Source organism: Agaricus bisporus (genome assembly GCF_000300575.1).
Source record: "Agaricus bisporus var. bisporus H97 unplaced genomic scaffold AGABI2scaffold_4, whole genome shotgun sequence".
NCBI lineage: Eukaryota > Fungi > Basidiomycota > Agaricomycetes > Agaricales > Agaricaceae > Agaricus > Agaricus bisporus.
Window position 1 is genome coordinate 177873 of NW_006267367.1, and position 22794 is coordinate 200666.

Here is a 22794-nt window from a genome sequence, read left to right on the forward strand (position 1 = left end):
GAAACTCTTTTTACGCGACGAACAATTGAATTGTTGGTTCTCTGCTCATGCAAAAACGTGGCACGCAAACACCAATCAACGATTCCATTTATCAAATCAAACAGTCAAAACTAGTGTGCGACAACTTTCGCCGATGCCGCTCTCATTTCTAGTCCTAGGATACGCCGCATGCCAAATCTTCCCATAGAAAGATTAAATTACTCGTAGAGTGCTAACCGAGTGAGGGAGGCTTTAATGATTCAATGGTTCATCGCCAACATTCGTCCCTTCAAGGCCCTTGAGAACAATCTCACGACGTAGCCACTTCTCCGGAGGAGTGAAGTACCAACTCAAAATACCGAATAAGGTTACGCTTCCAAAGATCACACACGCCTATGTACCTCATTTCAATGATGTCAGGTATGAAGGATCGCTACAAGTACTCACAAAATTGAATGATTCCGGAGTGGTCGGGAAGTAAAACGGGGAAAGCATGACCTAGAGTGATACGTCAGGCAAGAGCGAATTGTTAGGGCGTTAATTATACTTACGGCTACAACAAGGCCATTGAACAAGGCGGCAACAAGATAACACAACCTCCTGTACTTTCCGAGGAAAAAGTACGATTGCTTGAAGTTGTTCGGCGTCATCGTAAGGCGGAGTAAAGCAATGAGCCCGTAGGCCGCGATGGTCGGCACACCGCCAGCGGAGACAAGGGAGAAAAATGCTACTTGACTGGGTAGAATTGTGCACAGAATGGCTGCACCGAAGATATACATCACAGTCACTGCATGTTTCGGTTGTCGTGCTTCATCAACCTGCCCTATCCACCCAGACAATGGTAGAACACCATCTCGGGCAACAGCGAACACAAGTCGTGATGCTGCAACAATAGCAACACTCGTGTTCTGATTGATCAGGGTCAGCCCAACTGATGGCTACTTCGCCGAGGAGAAATAACACACTAGAATCAACCCAATAGTCGCCAACACAGTCATGAAAGTAGCTCCACCCCTTCCGAGCGCCAGAGAGTAAAGCAGAACGAAAGGCTGCGGCGCTTGCAGCGAAAATAACACATCAAGGTCCGGAGTGCAGAATAAGAACAAAATAATAGTGACAAAACTGAACAGTCCAGTGGTCACGGCACTCATGAGAATACCTTTCCCTGCAACAATCCTAACGGTACATAGATGTCGTTCAAACCGATTTGCTCCTAGGGTCCATGGCAATAATGCTTACCTGGCATTTTTAGTTTCTTCCGCGATATGCCCGGACGCATCAAAACCCGTCAGCGATCCGGCTGTGAATAAGCTGATGAGATGTTCTATCAATCTAAATCCTGCTCGCGTGAAAATGATGTCACTTACATCGACAAAAGCCAGTTCCATCCCGCAGGAGCCCCAGTGCCGTTATCTAAACGCGTATGCATGAGTACCACTGATGACCAAGCGTAAACCTATAACTGACATGTCATAGTGAAGACTTCTTTTGCGGGGCGGAAACCATAAGTTCTCGAAACTCCTATCGGGAGCCAGATGAGGCAGAGCAAAAAGTCGAGCATCATCACTCCAATCGAGAATTTGAACACCAGGGAGTAGAACCGAGGCGGAAGATAATTGATTAAGATGGCGAGGATAAGAAGGCCTTCCGAAATGGCCCAGATGAAAGCCCGCCATTTGATGTTTGCTGTGTCAATGCCTCCAGGAAAATCTACTTCCCATATAGCCAGGAGAGAAACCAAATAATTAGCCGTGGTCTAAAAATGTCACCGTGTTACCTGAAAGTTCTGAGGTGGGTCAAGATGACTCACCTGGCAATTTCCAGCAACAAAGGTCATCCAGGCAGTTGTAGACCACCAGGCAACGATAAAGCCGAAAAAGCGGGCAAATCTGGGTCCAGCGCTCTCAGCAGCCCATATATATATAGAACCACTTAAAGGGAGTGCAGAACAAACTTCCGCAAGAATGGCGGCCGTGACCGTCATGAAAATGAAAGTAAAAACGTAAGAAGACCTATCGAATCATCGGGATATTGTTTCGAGGAGTGAGGACTTTGGGCATACCATATCGCAGCAGGGCCTCCAGCGAGCAAGCCAATAAAAAGAGCAGTCCTATCATCATATTTCAGCGTGATTCGTACGTATCATTCGGACTAAACACACCTGACACCTCCAATAAAGTTTAAAGCGCAGAAACTGGCAGCAAAACTTTCGACAATGTGCCAGCTACGATGCAATTGCTATCGCGAAAAGATAAATCAAGTATTCGACATGCCATTAACAAAAGTACTTGCTTGACTATAGCCTAGGTTTTGCTGGATAAAAAAAGATTTAATGTCAGTAATTAAATCAAGGGTTCCCCAAATGGGGAGAAACGGCGACACTGGAGGCTTCCCTACGCAGGTATGAGCGCTGATCAGGTTCAAGCGGTATAATCTCAATCCCCAATCATCCACTTTCCAATACTACAAGACTATATAGTCTAGGTAGATATTTGAAAAAGTATTGGATGAATAGGAGGATACCCGCAGCCTATCCAGTTGTTCACCAATGATGAACACTACCATACCACCGCCCAAGGTTTGCGCACGATGCCACCAGGGTTTTTCATCGCCAAAAAAGGGCGTTCACCAATTGCTGTTCATCTGCGTCGTTCACGATTTTTTCGTCATCGTGAGAGCTGAACTTGTAGTCGGTCGACATGATTCGAGCTTGAGCGAAGGAAAAAAAGAGTGAAAGGGAAAAGCAAGCAAGGTGCTTGGGAAAATCTTCAAATTGTGGGAATGAGATACATGCTGCTTAGTAAAAACCTGATCGCCGATATAGCCGTCTGATCACATCTTTGACAAGAATCTGAAGAAAAACGCCTTCAGGGGATTCCAAAGCGCTGTTTAAACAGTGAGGAAGAGATAAAATGTAAGAATAGAGTACGCAAACATACCTGCTTGAGGGCACGAATAAGTAGCCAATCTTCACTGGTGGCATCTTTCCTGAAAGTGTCCTGTGTTAAAAATAAGCCAAGGCAGATGATCAGAATGAGCCGGTATATGTATATGCTTCTACCTTTAAAACGTCGATACTCTGGCGCGTGACATGACTCAGTAGTTCATCTTTTTCATCGAAGTGGCGGCCGAACATTTTTGCTGATTGGTAGACCGCATGCTCGATTTTGACAGCAACACCTCCACCAGCTTGGGACTTCTTGATCAACTGTTTTATTTTAGCAAAGTTCTGAGGCTATGGAGTAATAAGAACTCGTACCTCGTGGTTCTTGTGGTTGATTTCGAGGGACGTGCTAGGTATGATGTCAGTATTCGAGTCATGAAGAGGAGAGATTACCAAAAAAGCTTACATTTTTCCAAGGTCTATAATCTCCTTTTGTCCATTTGTTGGATTGATTTTGACCACCGCCAAAGGTGTACCGACGCGTAAAGTACCGTCGAGAATATCAACACCGACGATGATGGGATCTCGCTTACAGAACGTTGCAATAATCTTCAGTCGGCAAGGCCATACAGCCTGGGGGGCAGCATCTCGTCGCTTAGCTTCAACTATTTCTTGATTGTATGCGGTAAAGGCATCGAACAAGTGATATATGATATCCGCTGTGGCAAAAGGTTTATCGTCAGTGGATTTGAACTTGAGCTGAAGCAGGTCATACCTTTGAATAAACGGATGCCCATTTCCTCTGCCATTCTGTCGGCATCCCTGTCGACGGTGACATCGAAACAGAGGATACACGCGAGTTCTTTGGCCTTTTCCAACATCGGCGAAGCACGCATGACATCACGCTTATGTACTGGGCCAATGTTGATACCAGAAACTGGAATTTTACTGGCTTTCAGGAAATCTAGGAGGGCCTCTAAAGAACCTAGAGTAGATGCCTGAACGCAGACACCACGACCTGACTTATCGATGCTGTTGAGCAGTGATGTCAGATCAGACATCACTTCCTCTTTCAAATCATCTTCGTCATCATCGGGTCCAACGACGAGTAACCGCGATCCGGCAATAGCTTTGTCGAGATCGGGCGCCACTAGCTTGACACCCAAAGCCGCCTTCACTTGTTTGTGATGGACATAAGCAGACTAAGAGGGAGGTACACCACTAAGCAAGTAGATGCAGGGTTGTAGAGTTGATCCTTACCTTGATACGAAGCTCCCTTAGAGGTTGCGGCGTGAGCAAAGCTCTGACCTGGGTGACGATTGGCCCGTTAAGACCACAAACCACGATCCTTTCTCCCTCACGAAGGATACCATTCGATAATACTATGTCAATTGTAGTACCCAAACCTTCAATGACTTTGACTTCAAGCACAGTACACTCCAACTCTGCGAGGTACATGAGTCGATCGCTCATGCGTTGTTGAGTGAGGTTGACGAGTAGGTTGATCATGTCTGGAACACCCTCTCCCGTGACGGCAGAAGTTGGAACAAGGGACACGTTGCGAGCGAAATTCTTGTTCTCATAGTAGAGGCAAGCGTTAAGACCCTCTTCTGCGAAAGCTAAAATCGTTTTTGCTACTCGATCCTCAAATTCTCTTTGAACTTGCCGTTTTTGTTTGGCGAGTGAATCGCGGAACGCATTGTCAGGTGTCGCCTCCCAGTCGTACATACGATCGATCTACAAAATGTACCGAACCATCATTGATCGCAAGCCCCAGTTGGTTGTAAAATAAAACACACACCTTATTTAAGGCTACTATGAATGGGGTTTTGCGATCACGCAATAACCGCAAGGACTCTAGGGTCTGTGCTTCAAGGCCATGCATGATATCTACAACGAGAATGGCAATGTTGCATAAAGAACTTCCGCGGGAACGTAAATTTGTGAAGGATTCGTGTCCGGGTGTATCAATGATGAGCAGACCAGGAATTTTATACTCTTGGGAACCATCCTAACTAGGACGTTGACCATTGAATACATTTGCAAAGGCTGACTTCTTACCTTGTTCATGACCGCCGTTTTCTCTTTGATGGCTTCGACAGGGAAGTATGTTGCACCGATCTGTTGTGTGATACCTCCTGCTTCACCTTCTTGGACGTTGGTTTGACGAATCTGATTGATGTAAGCGAAGAGGACTGATGTTTGAACTGTGAATGAAATACACCTTATCCAAAAGCTTTGTTTTCCCGGTGTCGACGTGCCCAAGAATGCAGCAAATTGGACTGCGGAGATCATCTTTGTTACGAGCTGCAAGGGCAGCTTCGTGAGCTTTAGCACGCCGCTCTGTAGCTTCTGCCTTTTTCTGAGCAGCTAATCTCTGGACAGCAGTGAGTTCTTCATCTGAGGATTCTGTAGAATCCTCTTCAGAACTCGAGTCTTCCGTTGAATCCGATTCATCCTCAGATTCAGATGAGGTCTCTTCAGTTTTCGAGGGTTCTGGTGAAGTCATTTTCGCCTTCGTTTCCTTGACCTTTGTTTCTTTGGCCTTTATTTCTTTGGCATTTTTCTGAGTCGGGGTTGTCTTGGCCGTTGGCTCGCCATTGACAGTTGGTTTAGCTGGTAGATATTTGGAAGACGTTATCAAAGGTTAATGATGGTTGAATAGGTAAAGATGTATACCTTTTTCAGACGGTCCAGCATCCGCAGTATGTTTTGATGCAGAAGCTTCCTTCTCCTCATCACTCGAGGCATCCCAGGTATCCTTCACCTCTGACTGAGACTCTGGCTGCGTCCCTGAAATGCTCTTTTGTTCGTCAGCGCTATTCTCCCAATCGGATTTCACATCATCCACAACTTCAACTTTGGGTGTTTCCTGAGTGTCAGGCTCAGGGATATGCGCAGGAGATCGCGGCCGTGAGTCCGCTGCAGGAGATGATGTTTTCAGCGGCTTCTTTTTCTTGTTACCATATACTGGTTTCTTGGGTGCGCCACCACCAGATGGTTGCTGCAAACCCTCGATGTAAACCCCCGAGGCCAAAAGAGCCTCCTTGCGTCTCTCAGCCATTTGCCGTTCCTCTTTCTGTTTCTTTGTGAGAAGGCGCCCCTCTTTCTTCGCCAGTTCGCGCTTGGCCTTGGATATTTTGAGCCATAGGGTTTAGTTCGAAGATAAAACGATCGCACCTTTTCTTTTTCTTTTTTACGTTGTTTCTCTTCTTCCTTTTTCCGTGCCTCTTCCTCGGCCTGCCTCTCCTCTTCCTCAATTCGCTTGCGCTCCTCTTCCTCCCGACGCCGGGCTTCTTCCTCTATACGTTTTTTCTCGTCCATCATTGCTTTTAATGCACTTATACCAGTAGTCTTCTTCTTTCCGGCTGCAGGTACAGGTACCTCCTCATCCTTCTTGGGCTTTTTCTTCTTCTTCTTCTTGTCTTTCGATGTAGTACCTGTCGCCGCCTCTTCACCATCATCATCATCATTACCTTCGTCGTTCCCATCATTTTTTGTAGCCACAGGTGTCTCTGCTGCCGGCACTTGCGAATCGGGCGGCTCATCGGCTGCTGCGGCTTTCTTTGCTGCAGCCTGTGCCTTCTTCTTAGCCTGTAGAAAAAAATTAGCCAGATTTAAAAAATCAACCAGACCGTCTCTACTGGCCTTTTCTCGTTCTTTCTTGAGTTTCTCCTTTTCCTTCTTAGAAAGGATCTTAGCACCAGAATCTAGAGTATTTTCGTCCTCATTCTCGGGCACTTCCTTCGTGGAGGCTGCTGCTGGCTCCGAAACTATAGCCTCTTCTTTCGTCGCTTCTACACATGTTGTAAAGGTGGTTGCATACAACGCTCATAATATAACTCACCTGTCTTTGGCGGGGTTTCTTCGTCCTGATCTTCCGCCGCCTTACCTTTCTTCTTAGACTTTTTGCCTTTCTTCTTTTCTGTCACCGGACCCCACTCCTCATCAGCAAGGTCTTCTGCGGTGACTTCTACGGCTTGCTTTGCGGCAGGAGGGTTGTCTCCTTCCTCCGGTATATCATCGACAGGAAGATCCACAGCATGCGCTTTGAACTTCTTCTTTTCTTTCTTCTCCTTCTTTTTATTGTTTGCCTTCAGCAGTGACTAACGCAGCCTATATAAGTCATTTTCAATAGAGAATAACGTCGGTGCGTACCATCAGTCCACCACCCCCCTCATCTTCTTCATCAAAAGCTCCAACATCCTCGGTATCAGCAAGCGATGAAAATGCAGAAAACACGCTTTTGGGCTTTGTTGAAGGGCCAATATCATCATCAGGTATGCTGGCCGGGGCAGATTCGATGGGATCCACAGTTTCGCCTGCGTTTGCCCTGGAACAAAGAGTGAGATTGACATGTGCGTGATTGGAATATTGATTCATTAACCAGTAATCATCGTCATTCTTCTTCCCTTTCTTTCCCTTGTTTTTGGGTGGCATTCCGTCTGCCTTCGTGAAGGTTAATTGGCGATGACTGAAGGGCCGAGATAGAGGAGGAGGATGAGGTCAAGGTCAAGGGTTTTGTTCTACAATTGGCATCAGTGCGAGTCACCGGCCCGAACTTGTTAATTAGCTTCCATCATCTTGACATTATGGGCCTCCTCACTATCATAAGAAAAAACAGACAGAAAGAGAAAGAAATGAGAATATTGTTTCTGCAAGTTCACCTTTTGTTTCTTCGGTTCATGCTTCAGCTTTGTTTATTGCTTCCAGTGGACTCGACAATGCAGGAAAAACGACCATCCTCAAAAAGATAAACGGTGACGATATCAAGTCCGTCAGTCCAACTCTCGGCTTCAACATCAAAACCTTCGCCCATGGAAAGTAAGCCAACCACACAGATCCCCCGCAGAATTTTCCTACTGATGCTCGCCGCTAGGTATACCCTTAATATATGTAAGCACCCATCCTGCACGCTCTTCTCCCTACCGCCACCGTCTCTTGAGGGAAATCGTAGCTTAAATTCCGCCACCTTCCAGGGGATGTTGGCGGACAACGGACCTTACGCCCGTACTGGCGAAATTATTTTGAACAGACCGATGCACTTGTGTGGGTGGTAGATTCAGGGGACAGAATGAGGATGAAGGATTGCAAAGAGGAACTGCACAGTCTTTTGACGGAGGATGTGAGTATGTTTTTTTACATTTCTACACTGCGTGAACAGCGCTCGTACCGCCCAATTCACAACGGCTATCATTTCTTGTTGACAGCGACTAGCGGGTGCCTCTTTACTTGTGTTCGCGAACAAACAAGATTTGCAAGGATCAATGACAGATGAGGAAATCCGTCAAGTGAGCCACTATTTTCTAGAGGCCGAAGATGGGCACCTAATCATATCCGTTATCCCTCGCAACCCCGCAGGCTCTCGACCTTGATTCCATCAAGAGCCACAACTGGAGAATCTGGGCGTGTAGCGCTGTTACAGGGAAAAATCTGATATCGGGTCTGGACTGGGTGGTCAACGATGTTGCAGGTCGACTATACTATAGCTCCATACCAACCAACAACCTACCATGATCATCAGCGGCAAGAAATTCCGCTTTTTGGAATATCCATTATTCTGTCCTCTCTTTTCTTCTTTGAGACTCGTTTGCATTGAACGGCCTTCCGAAAGACTAACTTCTACAATTTTTCGCAATTCTTCCGCTAAAGTTGATACTCAGCTCGCCTATCTATACCCTCGATTTCTTGGAACAATCAATTTGACTCTCAAAGCTCTGGAAAAGATACGGAACATCGCGTATGCATCCCCATCTGATAGGCTCCAATACTCGACTTTGTAATGAAGCGACCTGGAGTTCCGTTAATCTATATTGGCCGCCACATCTTCGTTGTGCACTAAACACATGAGCACCGTTATAATTTCTCTCGGAGACTGGAATCTCGGATGACGGCAAATGCTTCGCCAATTGATCCCCTTTTTTCAGGGAATAGGACATCTTGACTGCTCGTTTCTTGACCATTTCTCGGCATTCTGAATCAGCGGAAGAGGCCACAACGGTTTACGCCGTTCACTCAATGGGTGTTTTCATTTCAACAATCCTACGGTTGTGAGATCCTACGGGCTACTGTTTGCTTTGGGGTTTGGATGGCATGAGACTTAGTTGCCGGAAGGTTGGAGGACCCTTTTATCCTCACCCCAGGGCTTCCGCCAAGCCGAACTAGTCTGGGTGATCGAACTTTGTATCCATGAAGTTTCAAGGATCAGGTTAATTCGAATCCTCCTTTCGAGCGAACGCCTTCAGAGAAGACTGTAGGAACATACAGCACAGTCTTTTGAACACAGGTCATCGCTTGAAAGTGACTATTGTCCCCTATTTCAGTCATGCTGGGAATGATTTACTGGAGGACGAAGGAGACAATAGCGTTACTGATGTAGCGATCGATCCAGGTCCATATATCAATCGCCATCTGCCGCAGTCTTGTTCTATTAAATGAGAACCAACAGGACGAGTGAGCGGCAAACACGAGCAAGTGCTTCATTGTCCCCAAGTCCTCATGCATCAAGGCTGAAGGATAAGAAGATATCAACTTGCTGTCTTACCCGTGAAGGCGGTAGCTTCGTGCTGTCTGCTGTACATGTCCTTATTATGGAACTGAAACTTCCCAGTCAGAGGCGGCTTTCTGCACAACGCGCTTGATCGTTTACATTAAACGGACAACTTTTTAATCAATAAACTCCCTGCACCATTTTCGAAGTTGGGTGCTTCTTTCTATAGCTATTCCCGATGGGCATCTGGCAACCGACAAGGCGGGCAAGCAAATTCAACATCCTTCCCCAGGCTGAATATTTTGCGTTGTTCTTTTCAGCTCGTACTGTAAGTATGTTGTAAATTGTCATTGATGGATTCATGTTCTGGACCCGCTTCTCAATACGCTTTATGCCCAAAGACTTCCACGAGCTAGGCTACTTGCGTCGGTGAACTTGTAGAACAAGTCGTGACGTTGTACTTTAGTGGAGGACGTGTGGATATGACTATAGGCAATTTGTAGATAAATATTATTTTAGCCCTAGAGCGCTTATCAGGGGATAGTTGTTTATCAGGTGAAATGCCATTTCCTATTAAATCCCATCGCTCTCGTGGCGTCGCAGATGCGCCCCGCTAAAACTACAAAAAGACAGAATGTGCCAGCGGGATGAATTGTAAAGTTGCGGATCGGTACGCAGGATGCTTAATACTATTAGAGTGTGGGAGACGCCACCTTTCTTACTTGTACTAAAGGTTTTTATATACCAATGTACTGAGCTAATTTTTCTCTTGTAGAGTCTCGACTGTATCCTAACGTGGCATCGTGAACAAAACAATAATTTATCTATGATAGTTTACCTTTCTACAGTCAATCTCATTTTGAAACGCTGCACAAAAAAAGAAATCAGTATGTAGAATATTCACTTATAAAAAATATGATTATATTTTGCTTCAAACGCCTGAACGCAACATCTCTTATTTGTCTTCTCTGTCAGTCAATTTTCTTTCGTATTTCCATGTACAGTAGCTTCAACAGCTGGCATCTACCCAAGTTGTGACCGATTGTGACCGTAGACAAACTGTGACTAGATCGGAGATAGATAATTGGCAGCCTGAGCAACAAGGGTCGCCCCCAACCAGTCCGGACTTATCATCTCTATTTTTCGAGGAAGGTATAATAGTCTAAGTCCGTGGCTTTTGCGTAGGTGGTATGCTTAGCCCCGACAGTTCTTGGGGGGAACATGTGTAACCGCGGTTGATACGAAATGATATGATGGAATTGTCTGCGGAGTGGGGGCTCGATGGGTGTTGCCTTCGGTGAGTCCAAACGGGTCAACGATGATCAACCAATGGTTTGAATGGCGTTGTGAGTGGAATCTAGGTACGAGGCCAGTAATAAATACTCTCTAGCCTCGGATTGTCGGAAATTCGCTCATCATAGCCTTAGGGTGATAAACCCAGTGATATATTCAACTGTAGAATCTAACACGGACCGAGAGGAGTGCACAGTTAGAATGACGTGCTGAGAGGAATAATTGAGATTGCTACATGTCACGGTGTGGAAAGAGGTCTGTTGTATCACCCATAATATTGCTTTGACTGCGATGTAAGTGTCCAGTCCGACACGGTCTGTTAAAGTATAAATATTCTGCGGTTGATCAATCATTAGATGAACAAGGAGGAACAGAGAGGTTCTGATTCGAAAACCAGGAGATAAATTCTTAGGTGTTGAATTTAAAACACAATCAAGGAAGAGGTGGACATGTCGGTGATGTTCGTTCCGACGACGAAGCAATAGTATACGATCTATGCATCAGCGCCGTCTGAGCGTCGTCCCATCAAGTACAAGCCTGCCGCGGATATTGGAAGCAAAAGATATTACTTCAGTACAGTGTACCGTTTTCCTGACGAATCAGATAGGTGTGAGCCAATGCTAGAGTAAAACATGCATTATTGTTCGTGAATCGTTGGTGGTTGCCGCTCCAGCTTACTCCCGTGGAAACTTTGGATAAATTCTCAGGAGCGGTGCATGAAAGGGAATAAAATGTGCACACCCTTTTGGGGCACCTTCTAGGGCAACAGACGTGGTGAAGAGCTCGATGATGATTCTGGAATAGAAGGAAAGACCTTATTCAAAGGGAGGTAAAAGGTTATCTAGATCAGAGGCACCGGGATCCTCTAATCGGTTCCTATTGGGATCAGATTCGGGTTTCCCTCGGTAGAGAGGGAATCCAAAAAGTGAAATCCTGGGTTTTGATGGAAGAAAAAATAGTGGTTGGGCGTCGATCATGTCAGAACTTGGATAACTTGACCACGTGTGAAAAGGGTGCAGGCCTACTAACATGCTCTGGAATGAGGCTGCCATGGAAGCTGATGGAGACGTGTGGGTTCGTGGTGGTTCTGGGGCCTGAACGGGAGGAATCGACAGGGGAATTGAACATTGCACGGGGAGGGTTGGCGGGATTAGGATTGTATGTGGAAGGGTCCTGAGGAGGAGGAACATGTGTTGATGAGGAGAGGCCCTGGGAGAACGATCCATCTGGCAAGTACGATTTCATCTTTGCGATGCAATCTGTCGCGAATCCTCCCTTGCGGTTGTTGACTTGTACTGTTCATAACTTCCCGCCCTCTATACAGATGGTCCTTCCAGATTCACCCGTAGATTGTAAAATCTATAGATCTCGCCGTTCGTCCGTCCAATGCATATAAAGTCCTCCACTCTCCTCTGTTCATCCTCACTCCCAGTAAAACTTCTTCACCGCCTCTGCTCTTCCATCTTCTCTTCTACCAAAATGTCTGCCTCGTTCCAACAACCTTGCCTTCAATTCCCCTCCCCTTCCAAAGCTCTTCAAGCTCCCTCGCGCTTCTCTTTCTCCAATCTCAACCCCAAGACCTGGGCAGTAGTGTTCGGTATGCGCCCCCCATGCGCTCCAGGAATAGTTCCAGTTTTAACCAGCATTCTAGCCCGAAGCTCAATCTTGACTGTTCTCACCGACGCGATAGTCGTTGGCCACCTGACGATCTCCGATTCCGAAGGGACATACTATTATGGGAACTACCAAAAAGGGTGTAATGACGTCCATATCAAGATCATAAACGACAATTTCTGGCTACGCATCCTCCTGTGAGCATCCAGGCCTTTGTTTATTTTGTTATTTTGGCTAACGATTTCACGCAGATCAGGAGACTTGGGCTGTGAGTTTATAACTCATCCATCACAACAAGAGTTGGTTTAACTAAAGTTCCACACCTATATAGTCAGCGAAGCATACATGATCGGTGATATTGAAGTTTCATCACTTAAAGGTGCCATGAATGTAAGGGGATACTCTGGCTTCAATCGTCGCTCTCTGACATTATTCTCCTAGTTGTGGCTGGACAACCAGAGTGGAATGGAAGACACACTTTCTTCCACCGTGGCAAAAATCTCGTCGGCAATTTCCGGCCTCTACAACAGCTTCCTGGGTCAAACACGCTCGCAGGCACGCCTCAATGCAATTGCTAGCTATGATCAGTCAAATGAACTATTCAAGGTAAATTCGTTTCGTGTCTCTCTTACACCTTGCTTCATCCTCACATCTGCGCTTAGGCTTTCCTCAGTAACGAGATGATGTACTCCTGCGGCCTCTGGTCTGATGCAGAAGGTGGTGTTCGTGGTGATCTCGAGTATGGACCAACCCCAGGAGACTTAGAAGCTGCTCAACTACGCAAAATTCACCATGTATTGCGCCAGGCTCGTGTTAAACCTGGCCACCGAATCCTCGAATTCGGCAGCGGCTGGGGTGGTCTCGCCATCGAGGTAGGCATATATTATTACACTATCGCCAAATCTTGACGCTGACGTTCTGACTAGGCTGCTCGTCATTTTGGATGTGAAGTTGACACCCTGACGCTGTCCATTGAACAAAAAACCCTTGCGGAGGAAAGAATCAAGGCTGCCGGACTCGAAGGTCGTATTCGCGTACACCTCCTTGACTATCGTGAAATTCCCGCGGAATTTGAAAAGGCTTTCGATGCTTTTGTTTCCATTGAAATGATTGAGGTTTGTTATTACTCCTTCTTAGGCCTTGAATCGTCAAATTGATGGAATTGTGCCTTAGCATGTGGGTGCGAAGTACTACAACACCTACTTCAAACTCGTCGACTTCGCTTTAAAATCAAGAGATGCAGTGGCTGTCGTCACCTCATCGACCTTCCCAGAGTCAAGATACACCGGCTATCAGTGCGTTTTTCTGTTGGAAAGGTCTCTAAAACAGGAAACTGACGTATTCATTCTTCTCTTAACAGAGCCGAAGACTTTATGCGTCGCTATATGTGGCCTAACTCTTGCCTACCGAGTGCTACGACTCTTATCACTGCCATGAACACTGGCTCACAAGGTCGCTTCACTCTTGAAGGCGTGGAGAATCACGCAGCTCGTATGTTCAGCCTTCCGATTGTGATACCCTTTTCCTGACACATTCATCAGACTATCCTCGCACGCTGCGCGAATGGGGCCGCCGTCTTGAGGCCAACCTCACCCAGGATCTTGTGGCCAAAGACTATCCTTCTCTACACGATCGTGCGGACTATGACGCCTTCAAGCGCAAGTGGCAATATCTTTTTGCCTATGCTGGTGCTGGTTTCGCCAAAGGCTACATCACATGTCATATGCTCACATTCATACGCCAAGTGAGTAGACTTGATGTACTACCATTTAATACCTCATGGCTAAACTTACTCTAGAACGACACGCCTGAGCGCTGCGATTGAATCAAAAAATACCCTTGATTTCACCTTTATTTTCTTTATAGAATGTTAAATATCTTCTGGCTCTTATATCCTATGGCCATACTATCCTTATTCCCTTGTCTGCCTTTGCGGATAGGACTTTTTTTCCACTTCGAATTCTTCCTTTTCTTCTGTAAACATATAATATTTACTAGCCCCTGGTTGGATGGATTTCATAGCATCGAAGCCATGTTATGGCGAGAGCTAAATAGACGCACTTGCACCATGTACCATTACTTATACATTCTCATCAATTAAACCTGGATTTATTGAACAAAAAGTATGAACTTGAGTGATGGCTGCCTTTGGATCAGGACTCTCACCTGACTCTCACTGGAGATTCGGGATTATTAAATCCAAGTCCTTGCAATTCAATTGTGTGTATACAATGTCGGTGATATAAAAATAGTTTAACATTAGCCGCACTGCTTATTACACTCATACATCCTCATAAGTCAACAAAAAACACAATTCAAGAGAAATGATCGTGATCATGATCGCAGCCGAAAAGAGCGACTCGGGAAGTCGGAGCGACCTTCCAGTCGTTTCTCTGAATAGTTACGAGTCGGATGTCCATAGCACGCGTTCGATGTCGTCAGTCTGTTGGAACTAAAAGCGTACCAGAGGTAGGTCATCGTCATTACTCCAGCTTCTTATCCTGCCAGAGTGAACAATAACCCGCCACATGCTCTGACAATCGATCATCAAAAATAGCTGTCCAGAATAAAGTGAGGGACTCGGTTTAAGTCGGTTCGAGGCCTTGCTCTTAAAATAAAATCAATTTGGCTTGGCTGAGATCACATTGGGGGAGGAGAATCAAAGTTTAAACATTGTACGCAAAAAAAAAATTTCACCCTCACACCTGGGAGTTTGCGTAGACACATCCAAAAATTAGTGGGAGAATGTTGGAACAGGGTTAGCAAACTCGAATGGCTGGGATTGCGGACTATTCCGAATGTCGGTCGAGAGAATTGGAAGCGTGGTGAGACCGATGTTTTCTTCGTGCTCTGTTCGTGATACTATGTGTCCCTAGTGCGATAAAAGAAGACAAGGAATCGCACTGTGTGGCAGTGGGTGCAAGTAGTTGTTCTGAATCAAGATATACATTTTCCCTACGTTGAGAAATTTTCATTCGGACGTTTTCGAAGCCGTAAGCTCTGATTTAAATTTCCTAGTGAGAAGGCTTCCGTATTCAATAATCGCTTTTTACATGAAGCAAGGCGCCAAGAGCCCGCATATGAATTCGAACGGATTTGCCACGTTGACTATCAGATTGTGAGAAGCATGGACTTGCTGGTTTCTAACGGGGTAAAGAGACAACTCCGTGGTACGTGATGCGTGAATTTCTGTGAGACCAAGTGATAGAATGTACGCTTTAAAAGCGATCAGGTGAATGGACTAAATGGAACACTCCCAAGGACTGTCAAAGACGAACTGAAAATTGTATGTATTGTATGGAAGCGGAAAATTCCGAATAGCATGTAAAAAGATCGTTTTCCTGGTTTAGGCTTTTATTTTTTAAACTTTTCGAACCTTTTCAAACATTTTCAGTCATTTCTATGTATGCTCACACGCCCCTCTGATTGGCTTGAAATGCCCAATTGCAGATATGAATATCGATCGATCACGATTCACAAACATGTGCCTTTGACATCCTTCTCATGTAACTGCCCAGTAACTGTCAGAAGGATTTGCCCACAAGTTGTATTCAAATGGGAGGGACGGATGTCAGACCGGAACGACGGGGAGAAAGAAGTATAGTTTTTCCAGGATAAGAGCGGAATGATATGATTGCTCTTGTCATGGGATACTAGCCTAACCAAGCGAACCTTGTCCTTGGACTTGGTAATATGAACGATGACGAAACATCAGTACCTTCTGTGGGCGGACGCGCTGTTCCGGCGGGCACTTCCAGCTGAGATGTTGTCTCTGTAAGAATATAAATAACCTATAAACTCACAAAAATATACAGATAAGTGTTAAGGATCGTGTAGTATACTTCCTAGTAAGACTGTAAGACTGTTATAGATAGGGCGTACATGTGGTGCAGATATCTACGAAAAATGAATGGACGAATAGCAGTTAGGAACAAATAGGTCATGACACCCATCGAATATCAAGATATATAAAATAAGAAAAAACCTGTATTATCATCAACACATTAACCGGGTAACCGGGTGGGGTCTAGTTTTGTTGTCCATGACTGGAGTTCTTTGAGACTAGGTGCAGCTAGGGCATGCGAGTTGGAAGCGGTAAAGAGAGTAAAAGAATATGGTTTCTGGGTAAAAACTACTCAGAGTCGGGTTCAGGCGGACAGGTAGATCAGAGACTCACGCCAAGGAGAGATTCTTTGCGAGGATCGCTTTCCACATTGACACCGGAAAGACTAATTATGCCAAGTTCTTCCAGTTCGTTGGAGTGTGCATACATATGTAAGTATGGTCTACATGACGTGGTGGTAAGTAAAGATGGGTAAACAGAGGTTCATCGTCATACCTTCTTAACACAAACCATCGTCGCTCCCAAGTGTTCTGACTTGCGTCACTGAGGATCAGGAGGTGTCCTTTCTTCGTCGTGCTGTCACTGATGCAATCGATTAGTAACCCATCGGTCCGCATTATGGGCCAACCGGTAAATTACCTCCGGGGTATCACTCTCGTTTCGGAAATATATTTGAATGCTTCTGCATTCTCCATCCTCTCTGTCTTTCCGTTCGGTATAGTCTCCTCAGGATCAGGTTCTTGGCTGAGAGTGATCTAAACAGACTTTAGATTCCAAAGACTCATGATCAAAAAAGATCGTCATGTACTCACCTTCCCACGATGACCAAATTGCTTCTGCCAGAGTTGGACAGAGCGTCTCAGGATATCTTCTCCTTTCCAGACCAAAGCATCAGCCTGAATTTGACGGGGTGGATTTGTAGCCACAATAACTCTGATAGCTTGTACATCAGCAGCTCGCCGCTCGGTCGTGATCAAGCGACCATAATCTTCCACAACCGTTATACCTCGGGGTTTCCAAGCACCAAGCGTCTCTTCACCCCTCACATATTTCTCCGACGTATCCAACCTCCACAAATCCTTCGCCGATCTTGTCAAAGGCGGCGATAACTTGACACTAAACAAGGTACTCGACTTTGCAAGGACCTTGTTCGAGGCGAAGAATGTCAGAAACTTCGACGGTGGACTCGCATCCCTTGCATGCATGGCAATCGCCACATCCATACTAAACTGCACGGGTTCCTGACATATATCCACCGCCACTCCCCACGTCAGTTTCAAAATGATCCTTTGGTTTGCCGCAGTGACGCGATTAAGCAACACCGAATCATGCATACTCGAATCCCAAAGTGCTTCTGCAGACAGAGTACCCGTCCCGTCTCGTTTAAACTCTAAATTCTGTTCCTTCTGCAAAGCCAAAGTCACGAGTGCTCTTGAAGTCGAGTCATGCATGCGTCCTTTCGCATCCAGAAGCCTCACGTTCCCAATTCGTATCTTGGTAAACTCCGACCAAGGAAGTTGCTGCCCAGAATTCGATGAGAGATTGACCACGATCCTACGTTGAAGTCCTTGATGAAGAGAGAACGCTCCGGGGTCGATGCTTCCTTGGGAGATCACTGGTACAGGGACATAGGACCCATTAAGCCCCAACTCGCATATCTGAACCCAAGCAATAACATCATGCATTTGCTCAACCATAAATTCATTCTCTGACCGGCGCATCGGACTCAATGAGGAAGCAGGTCGAGACGGAGACGGCGGCAGAGGCAAATTTGGATTCGGGGGCGAAGGTACTCGAGGGGTATAATTTTGCTTCTGGTCACGCATCTCATCCCATCTTTCCATCCGTTCCAAATAGGTAGGCTTCAAAGTCGCAAAGAATTCTATAGGCGCATATCCTTGCCGTAAGTGGTTCAAAACCTTGGACGATGCGACTATCGTAAAACTTCGCCGGAACTTGAGTTCTGATAACGACGCGTGGTCAATATCAATCGCTGACGAAGGAAACACTTCTTCAGATGTCACGGCGGCCCCTACGAATGACGATAACCGAATTTGGAGGTGAATGGCAGAGAAATCATGTGGTGAAAGTCCCTTGACAGAATCCACCGTCAAGAAGAAATTGAGCTTAGTGCCTGGATGAATAGTTCCGGGGACAGGGGATGAAGCGCGCGTAGACGCAGACGAAGCACTAGCATACTTCGACGGCGATATCGCGCTGACAAGTTTGATATCAACACGACAGGAACCGATAGCTTCTGCAGTATATCTGCAGAAAATCGCAACAGTCGAAGAAGACGATAATCGACGAGAAAGTGGTGCAAGTGAGATTAATGCATTGCCAATAAAGGAGTATTCAGGAGGCGGGGAATCATAGAAGGGTTCGTCAGAAGAGAAATGTTGGGTATACGAAGGCCGATCGATATAGGTTGTGAGATTACGCATGCGTTGTAGTTGTTGCTGTAGCCTATCCAGGGACCATACATAAATCGCATTGTGTTTGCGATCGATGACTTTAACTGCCACAGAAGGCTGGGTATTCGAACGCAGAATTGGATCTGCAACGTCACCGAATTGGTCTAAACCTGCGATGCTATCGATCGCAGATACTGGAGCGGCCAGCGATCCCCCAGATGCGATCGCAAAATTATAGGAAACAGATTTCCCCAATTCTTTACTATGATAATCCCACAAGCAATCATTAGGGGAAAACAACATCCAAGCGTAAAAAACGTTCACGAGCTCACCTGATGATATTTGTTTCCTTCACAGCGACCGCATTGGTCAAGATCATTTCCGCCATTGAAAATGATCTATGAGCCCTCCACTTGTCCAAAACCTTGCGTATAAGCCGTAACTGTCTCGCAGAGTAAATGACAGGTTCAAAATCCATCCCTTCGAATTCCGTTTCCCCTCTAGCCCGTGCATCAATTAGCCTCTTCATCTGAGTACGAACGCGGTTCAATTGAAGTTCCATATGCTCCTTCTCCGCTTTCAAATCTTCTGCCTCTACATTCGACATTACACCATTCTCCTGGATTTCGTTTAATCTATTCTCGAGATGGTGTTGAGCGTCTTTGAGGGAATCATCTACGGCGGGACTTCCATGTAAACTCGTATCATCCGTAGGAGCTTCACTTGGTAACGGCCTTCCACCAGCTTCACTCCAAATATCATCCGCTTGTGAAAGACTACTTTCCGGGCGAGGTTTAGAATTAATATCCCTCAACGTCTTGACTCTAGTAATCTTCTCAAACAACTTGTTCAAGTCATCATCCGGCAGGTTATCCAAAGTCGGGTCCAAACCCAATCGTGCAAAAGCTGCTTCACGTTGCGCAAAAGTCCAATCAACGTCACCTCGGTCGTCTTCTGAGGTTGTCGGAGATTCGGGACGAGGGGAACCTTCTGCTCCCTCCAGATCAGCAGCGGAGATGCTCATGTGAAGATTGGATTTGGCAGTTGCGCGATCTCGTTTCTTTCGCACTTCCTCCGGGTTGTTAAATCGAAATACATGGTTATCACCTAAAAGTTTGTGGAAATGGTATTTTGAGTATGAAGTCGCTGGTGGTTGATAATGGAAGAGAATTGTACGTACCCATGATGATACGAAACCCAGATCGAAGTTTATGAGGCTGTCAACAACAAAAAGATACATAAACATTAGACTTCACAAGGGCCGAGATAATTCAAATCCCCACCTGCCCGGCCGCGATTTGCTTCCCATTTAGAAACTAGTAGTATGATCATCAGATGCTCAAGGGATCTCGGGATCGTAGCAAGCAAACATACCGTAATACTGTCAGGCATACACTCTAGCGTGACTTTACCATCTATATTATCGAAATAGCAGTGTTCTTCTAGGATTTTGTCTCCACTTAAGCGAATCGCGGCGGGTTTCTCGTTGTCTAACCTCCCAACCTAACGCGTAAAGGATATGAGCATATAAGTTAAGATTCTACCCTTATTAAAAAAGGTAAGGTAAGGATTTAGATACTTACGAGTGTCTTTCCGGGTTTGATTTGATATATCAGACACTCGCTCATCAGAGGATCTGTAAGAAGGGATTAATAAATGAATCGGTACCTAAAGCAGCGCACCAGATAAACGGACCTTCGTTCTACGAAACCCAAGCAGTTCATCAATGAACTATTTACATACTTGGTTTCATTTAGGATGGACACGTACCAAATTCACGAGATGAGGCATCTGCAAAATCCATCAGCTTTTTCTGATTTGAGATAGGATGGTCATGTTGGCTCTAAATACCTTCTTGGGTGTATGCACACCGACCAAGTTCTTCTCGACCGTAATACCCAACTCCTCCAACGCCTTCTCCCGCTCCTTCTGTACCTCCTGAGTTCTCACCAACTTCTGTTCCCAAGTCTCATTCAACTCATTCATCAACTTTTCTCGCGTTTCCATCTGTTCCTGCAACTCTGCTTTGGTGACCTTTTTGATGACACCTTCCTTGGTCTGATAAGTCACAATTTGCTTTTCAGCGGGAATTTTGGGATCAAAATGTTCTTCGCCGCTTGATCCCGCAACGCGGGCTGCAATGTGAAAACAAAGGTGAGAAAGAGTGTTTTTGAAAAAAATAAAGGGATTGCAACGTACCTCTGAGCGTTTCCAATTCCTCCTTGAGCTCTCTGACCAACTTCGCATTGGGATCCTCGTTCACTACAGCTTTGTTCTTGATCTTCTTCGCTTGATCGGCATAGCGCAACGTGCTCAGTGTTTCTTCATAATCGGCGGGCGAGATTGCAGCTATCATGGCAGTTTTGGAATTACCACCAAGACTGTCTTTAAGGAGCCATGTAAGGACCTGAAAGAAGAAACATTGAGGAAAAAAGTGTTGTTTGTATATTGAAAACGTACAGAATCACGGTAGGGTATGAACTCTTCAGCCTTCCCCTTCTTTCCCTTCTTACCCTCTGATGAACTTTGCACAGCGAGAGCAGAAATGACTTTACCAAGGGTGGTTAGGGATTTGTTGATGTTGGCACCTTCCTTGAGACGTTGACCTGTCGCACCCGTTGAATTGGCGCGTTCGGAACCTGCCAAATCGACGAGACTAAGGTTGGAGGATGTAAAAATCAGATTCGATGGAAGGGTTGAGGAAGGGGGAGTAAAGACGGACCTGATACGCGAAACCTTTTCGGTGTCGAGGTTCGTGTCGTTATCGTGCCGTTTCATTGTGAGAAGGAGAGTAAAGACAGCATGTGAACGTGAAGAGCTGAAGGAGAAGCAAAGAAAGGTCAACGAATTTCATTCTGGATGAGAAGCGTCGCGTTTCCGCGAGAACCGCGATCTTTTGAGCAAGAGGGGGGAAGAGTAGATTTCGGGAGCGCGGGACGAGCTTGAAGGAAAGAGTACGTACGTTTCATTCATATTGGTAGCAGCCACAGTACGCGCTTTGTTCCCCTCATCCATGAGTGTCATCATACCCTCGTAGCTCGTTACCACGAGCTTGGATAGATCTTCGACGTAGGGACCTAGACTTGGATGTTCACGAACGCGAAGGTTGCCGGTGTTCTTTGGGTTGAGAAGGTCACGGACTTTTTCATTGTAGATCTTATGAAATCAAGCGGGATAAGTTGGAATGTAGGAGGGTGGGAAAGGGTGGACATGGTTACCTCGATGTAGGAGACTTCGACGGTAAAGTTGATGTTGGGATCTTGTGCTTTCTTCGACTCGACACGTTGGAAAAGTTCGGAACAGGTGAGTGGGATGATGCCCTTGTCTTGACCATCTGTAGAGATATGGTGAGTTGGTGAAAGATATCGGTGGGTTGTGGCGACGTACAGCCCATCATACTATGAAATGAATGGAAGGTGAGTGACCAGCATGAGGATGGAAAGGCGAGGATGCACACCTGTAGGACTTGCCAGAACCTTGGTTTGCACATGGCGAGATTAAATTTAGTGGAGGAAACGAGGAGACGACTGGCACACCTGTTTGACCATCTGCGGAGACGCAGTCAGACAACTAAGATACACAGGGACAAGAGTAACGCACAGGCAAGGATACACGCATTGAAGCCAGAAAAGCCATGGTCCAAGAGTTCCTTTCCTAAGTCGTCGTACAAAGTCTGTTGGGAACAGTAACCGGGGTCATCGCGTGGGCCAGCACTCCAGTAACTTTTATCAAAGCTAAAGGGCATTGTCTTGCGCTCGGTTGCACGCTTCGAGTCCTGGGATGAGCCAGTTTCTGGCGGGTCTAACAAGGTCTGATTCCCTTGCATGCGAATGAGGCATTTGGCTCCCCTGGCGAGTTCTAGAGGAAGGTGAGGGCGATACAAAACGAGGTGATGAGGACGACGGACCGCGAGTATTTAGGGGGCGGCAGCGGACGACGACTTTGATGTTGCCATCTCCAGCCTCGGCCATGTTGGAGTGTGGGGAGGGTGAGCAGGACGACCCACTCTGTGATGTTGGCTGTAGTATGTCAAGTCTGATTGTTACCACGGCTGATCAGAACAAATACAATTGTATTCAGTACTAATGTAAGTAATGTGCTTTGTACTCCAACAGATCAAAGTCATCAAGTCAACGCTGATGATGAGAATATGGACCTCCTCGTTGTATACCATCACCGTCGACTCAGGTGACAAAGTCCAATAATAAAAAAGAAAGTTTTTGTTACAAGATTAGCTTGCCTGGTGATGAGCCTCGTCCACCTCCTTCCCCGGCAG

The 22794-nt window shown here is 46.0% G+C and overlaps 4 protein-coding genes across 4 annotated transcripts; 2 read left to right on the plus strand and 2 right to left on the minus strand.

Moving 5' to 3' along the window:
• Positions 1-96: 96 nt before the first annotated feature.
• On the minus strand, positions 97-7478 carry AGABI2DRAFT_184341 (hypothetical protein). The gene is made up of 26 exons (XM_006459730.1): positions 7251-7478; positions 7022-7196; positions 6711-6969; positions 6512-6618; positions 6044-6457; positions 5543-5993; positions 5088-5479; positions 4925-5035; positions 4665-4874; positions 4124-4600; positions 3639-4065; positions 3330-3582; positions 3239-3272; positions 3041-3187; positions 2919-2978; positions 2272-2292; positions 2141-2217; positions 2042-2089; positions 1790-1991; positions 1447-1735; positions 1347-1392; positions 1219-1290; positions 945-1155; positions 531-887; positions 427-477; positions 97-372 (listed from the first exon to the last, which is right to left on the minus strand). Exons 1-26 carry the CDS (start codon positions 7301-7303, stop codon positions 232-234), a joined length of 5085 nt encoding a protein of 1694 aa, XP_006459793.1. The 5' UTR covers positions 7304-7478; the 3' UTR covers positions 97-231.
• Positions 7456-8456, plus strand: AGABI2DRAFT_184342 (GTP-binding protein; the record flags this gene model as incomplete). The annotated part of the gene is made up of 6 exons (XM_006459731.1): positions 7456-7520; positions 7577-7687; positions 7743-7759; positions 7843-7988; positions 8074-8154; positions 8225-8456. 6 exons carry the CDS (start codon positions 7456-7458, stop codon positions 8378-8380), a joined length of 576 nt encoding a protein of 191 aa, XP_006459794.1. The 3' UTR covers positions 8381-8456.
• Positions 8457-12080: 3624 nt separating this feature from the next.
• Positions 12081-14375, plus strand: AGABI2DRAFT_191638 (cyclopropane-fatty-acyl-phospholipid synthase). Its single transcript, XM_006459732.1, has 11 exons — positions 12081-12243; positions 12298-12457; positions 12512-12528; positions 12592-12650; positions 12702-12866; positions 12923-13132; positions 13187-13375; positions 13434-13555; positions 13621-13751; positions 13802-14004; positions 14059-14375. The coding sequence occupies exons 1-11, from the start codon at positions 12126-12128 to the stop codon at positions 14083-14085; spliced, it is 1401 nt and encodes a 466-aa protein (XP_006459795.1). The 5' UTR covers positions 12081-12125; the 3' UTR covers positions 14086-14375.
• Positions 14376-16264: 1889 nt separating this feature from the next.
• AGABI2DRAFT_202190 (hypothetical protein) lies at positions 16265-22597 on the minus strand (the record flags this gene model as incomplete). Its single annotated transcript, XM_006459733.1, has 22 exons — positions 22426-22597; positions 22119-22376; positions 22055-22066; positions 21976-21994; positions 21906-21916; positions 21737-21852; positions 21481-21674; positions 21241-21336; positions 20979-21174; positions 20718-20925; positions 20370-20653; positions 20285-20309; positions 20102-20154; positions 19893-20021; positions 19802-19834; positions 19699-19735; positions 18851-19625; positions 16917-18780; positions 16744-16859; positions 16600-16686; positions 16438-16546; positions 16265-16381 (listed from the first exon to the last, which is right to left on the minus strand). Exons 1-22 carry the CDS (start codon positions 22487-22489, stop codon positions 16265-16267), a joined length of 4803 nt encoding a protein of 1600 aa, XP_006459796.1. The 5' UTR covers positions 22490-22597.
• Positions 22598-22794: the final 197 nt, after the last annotated feature.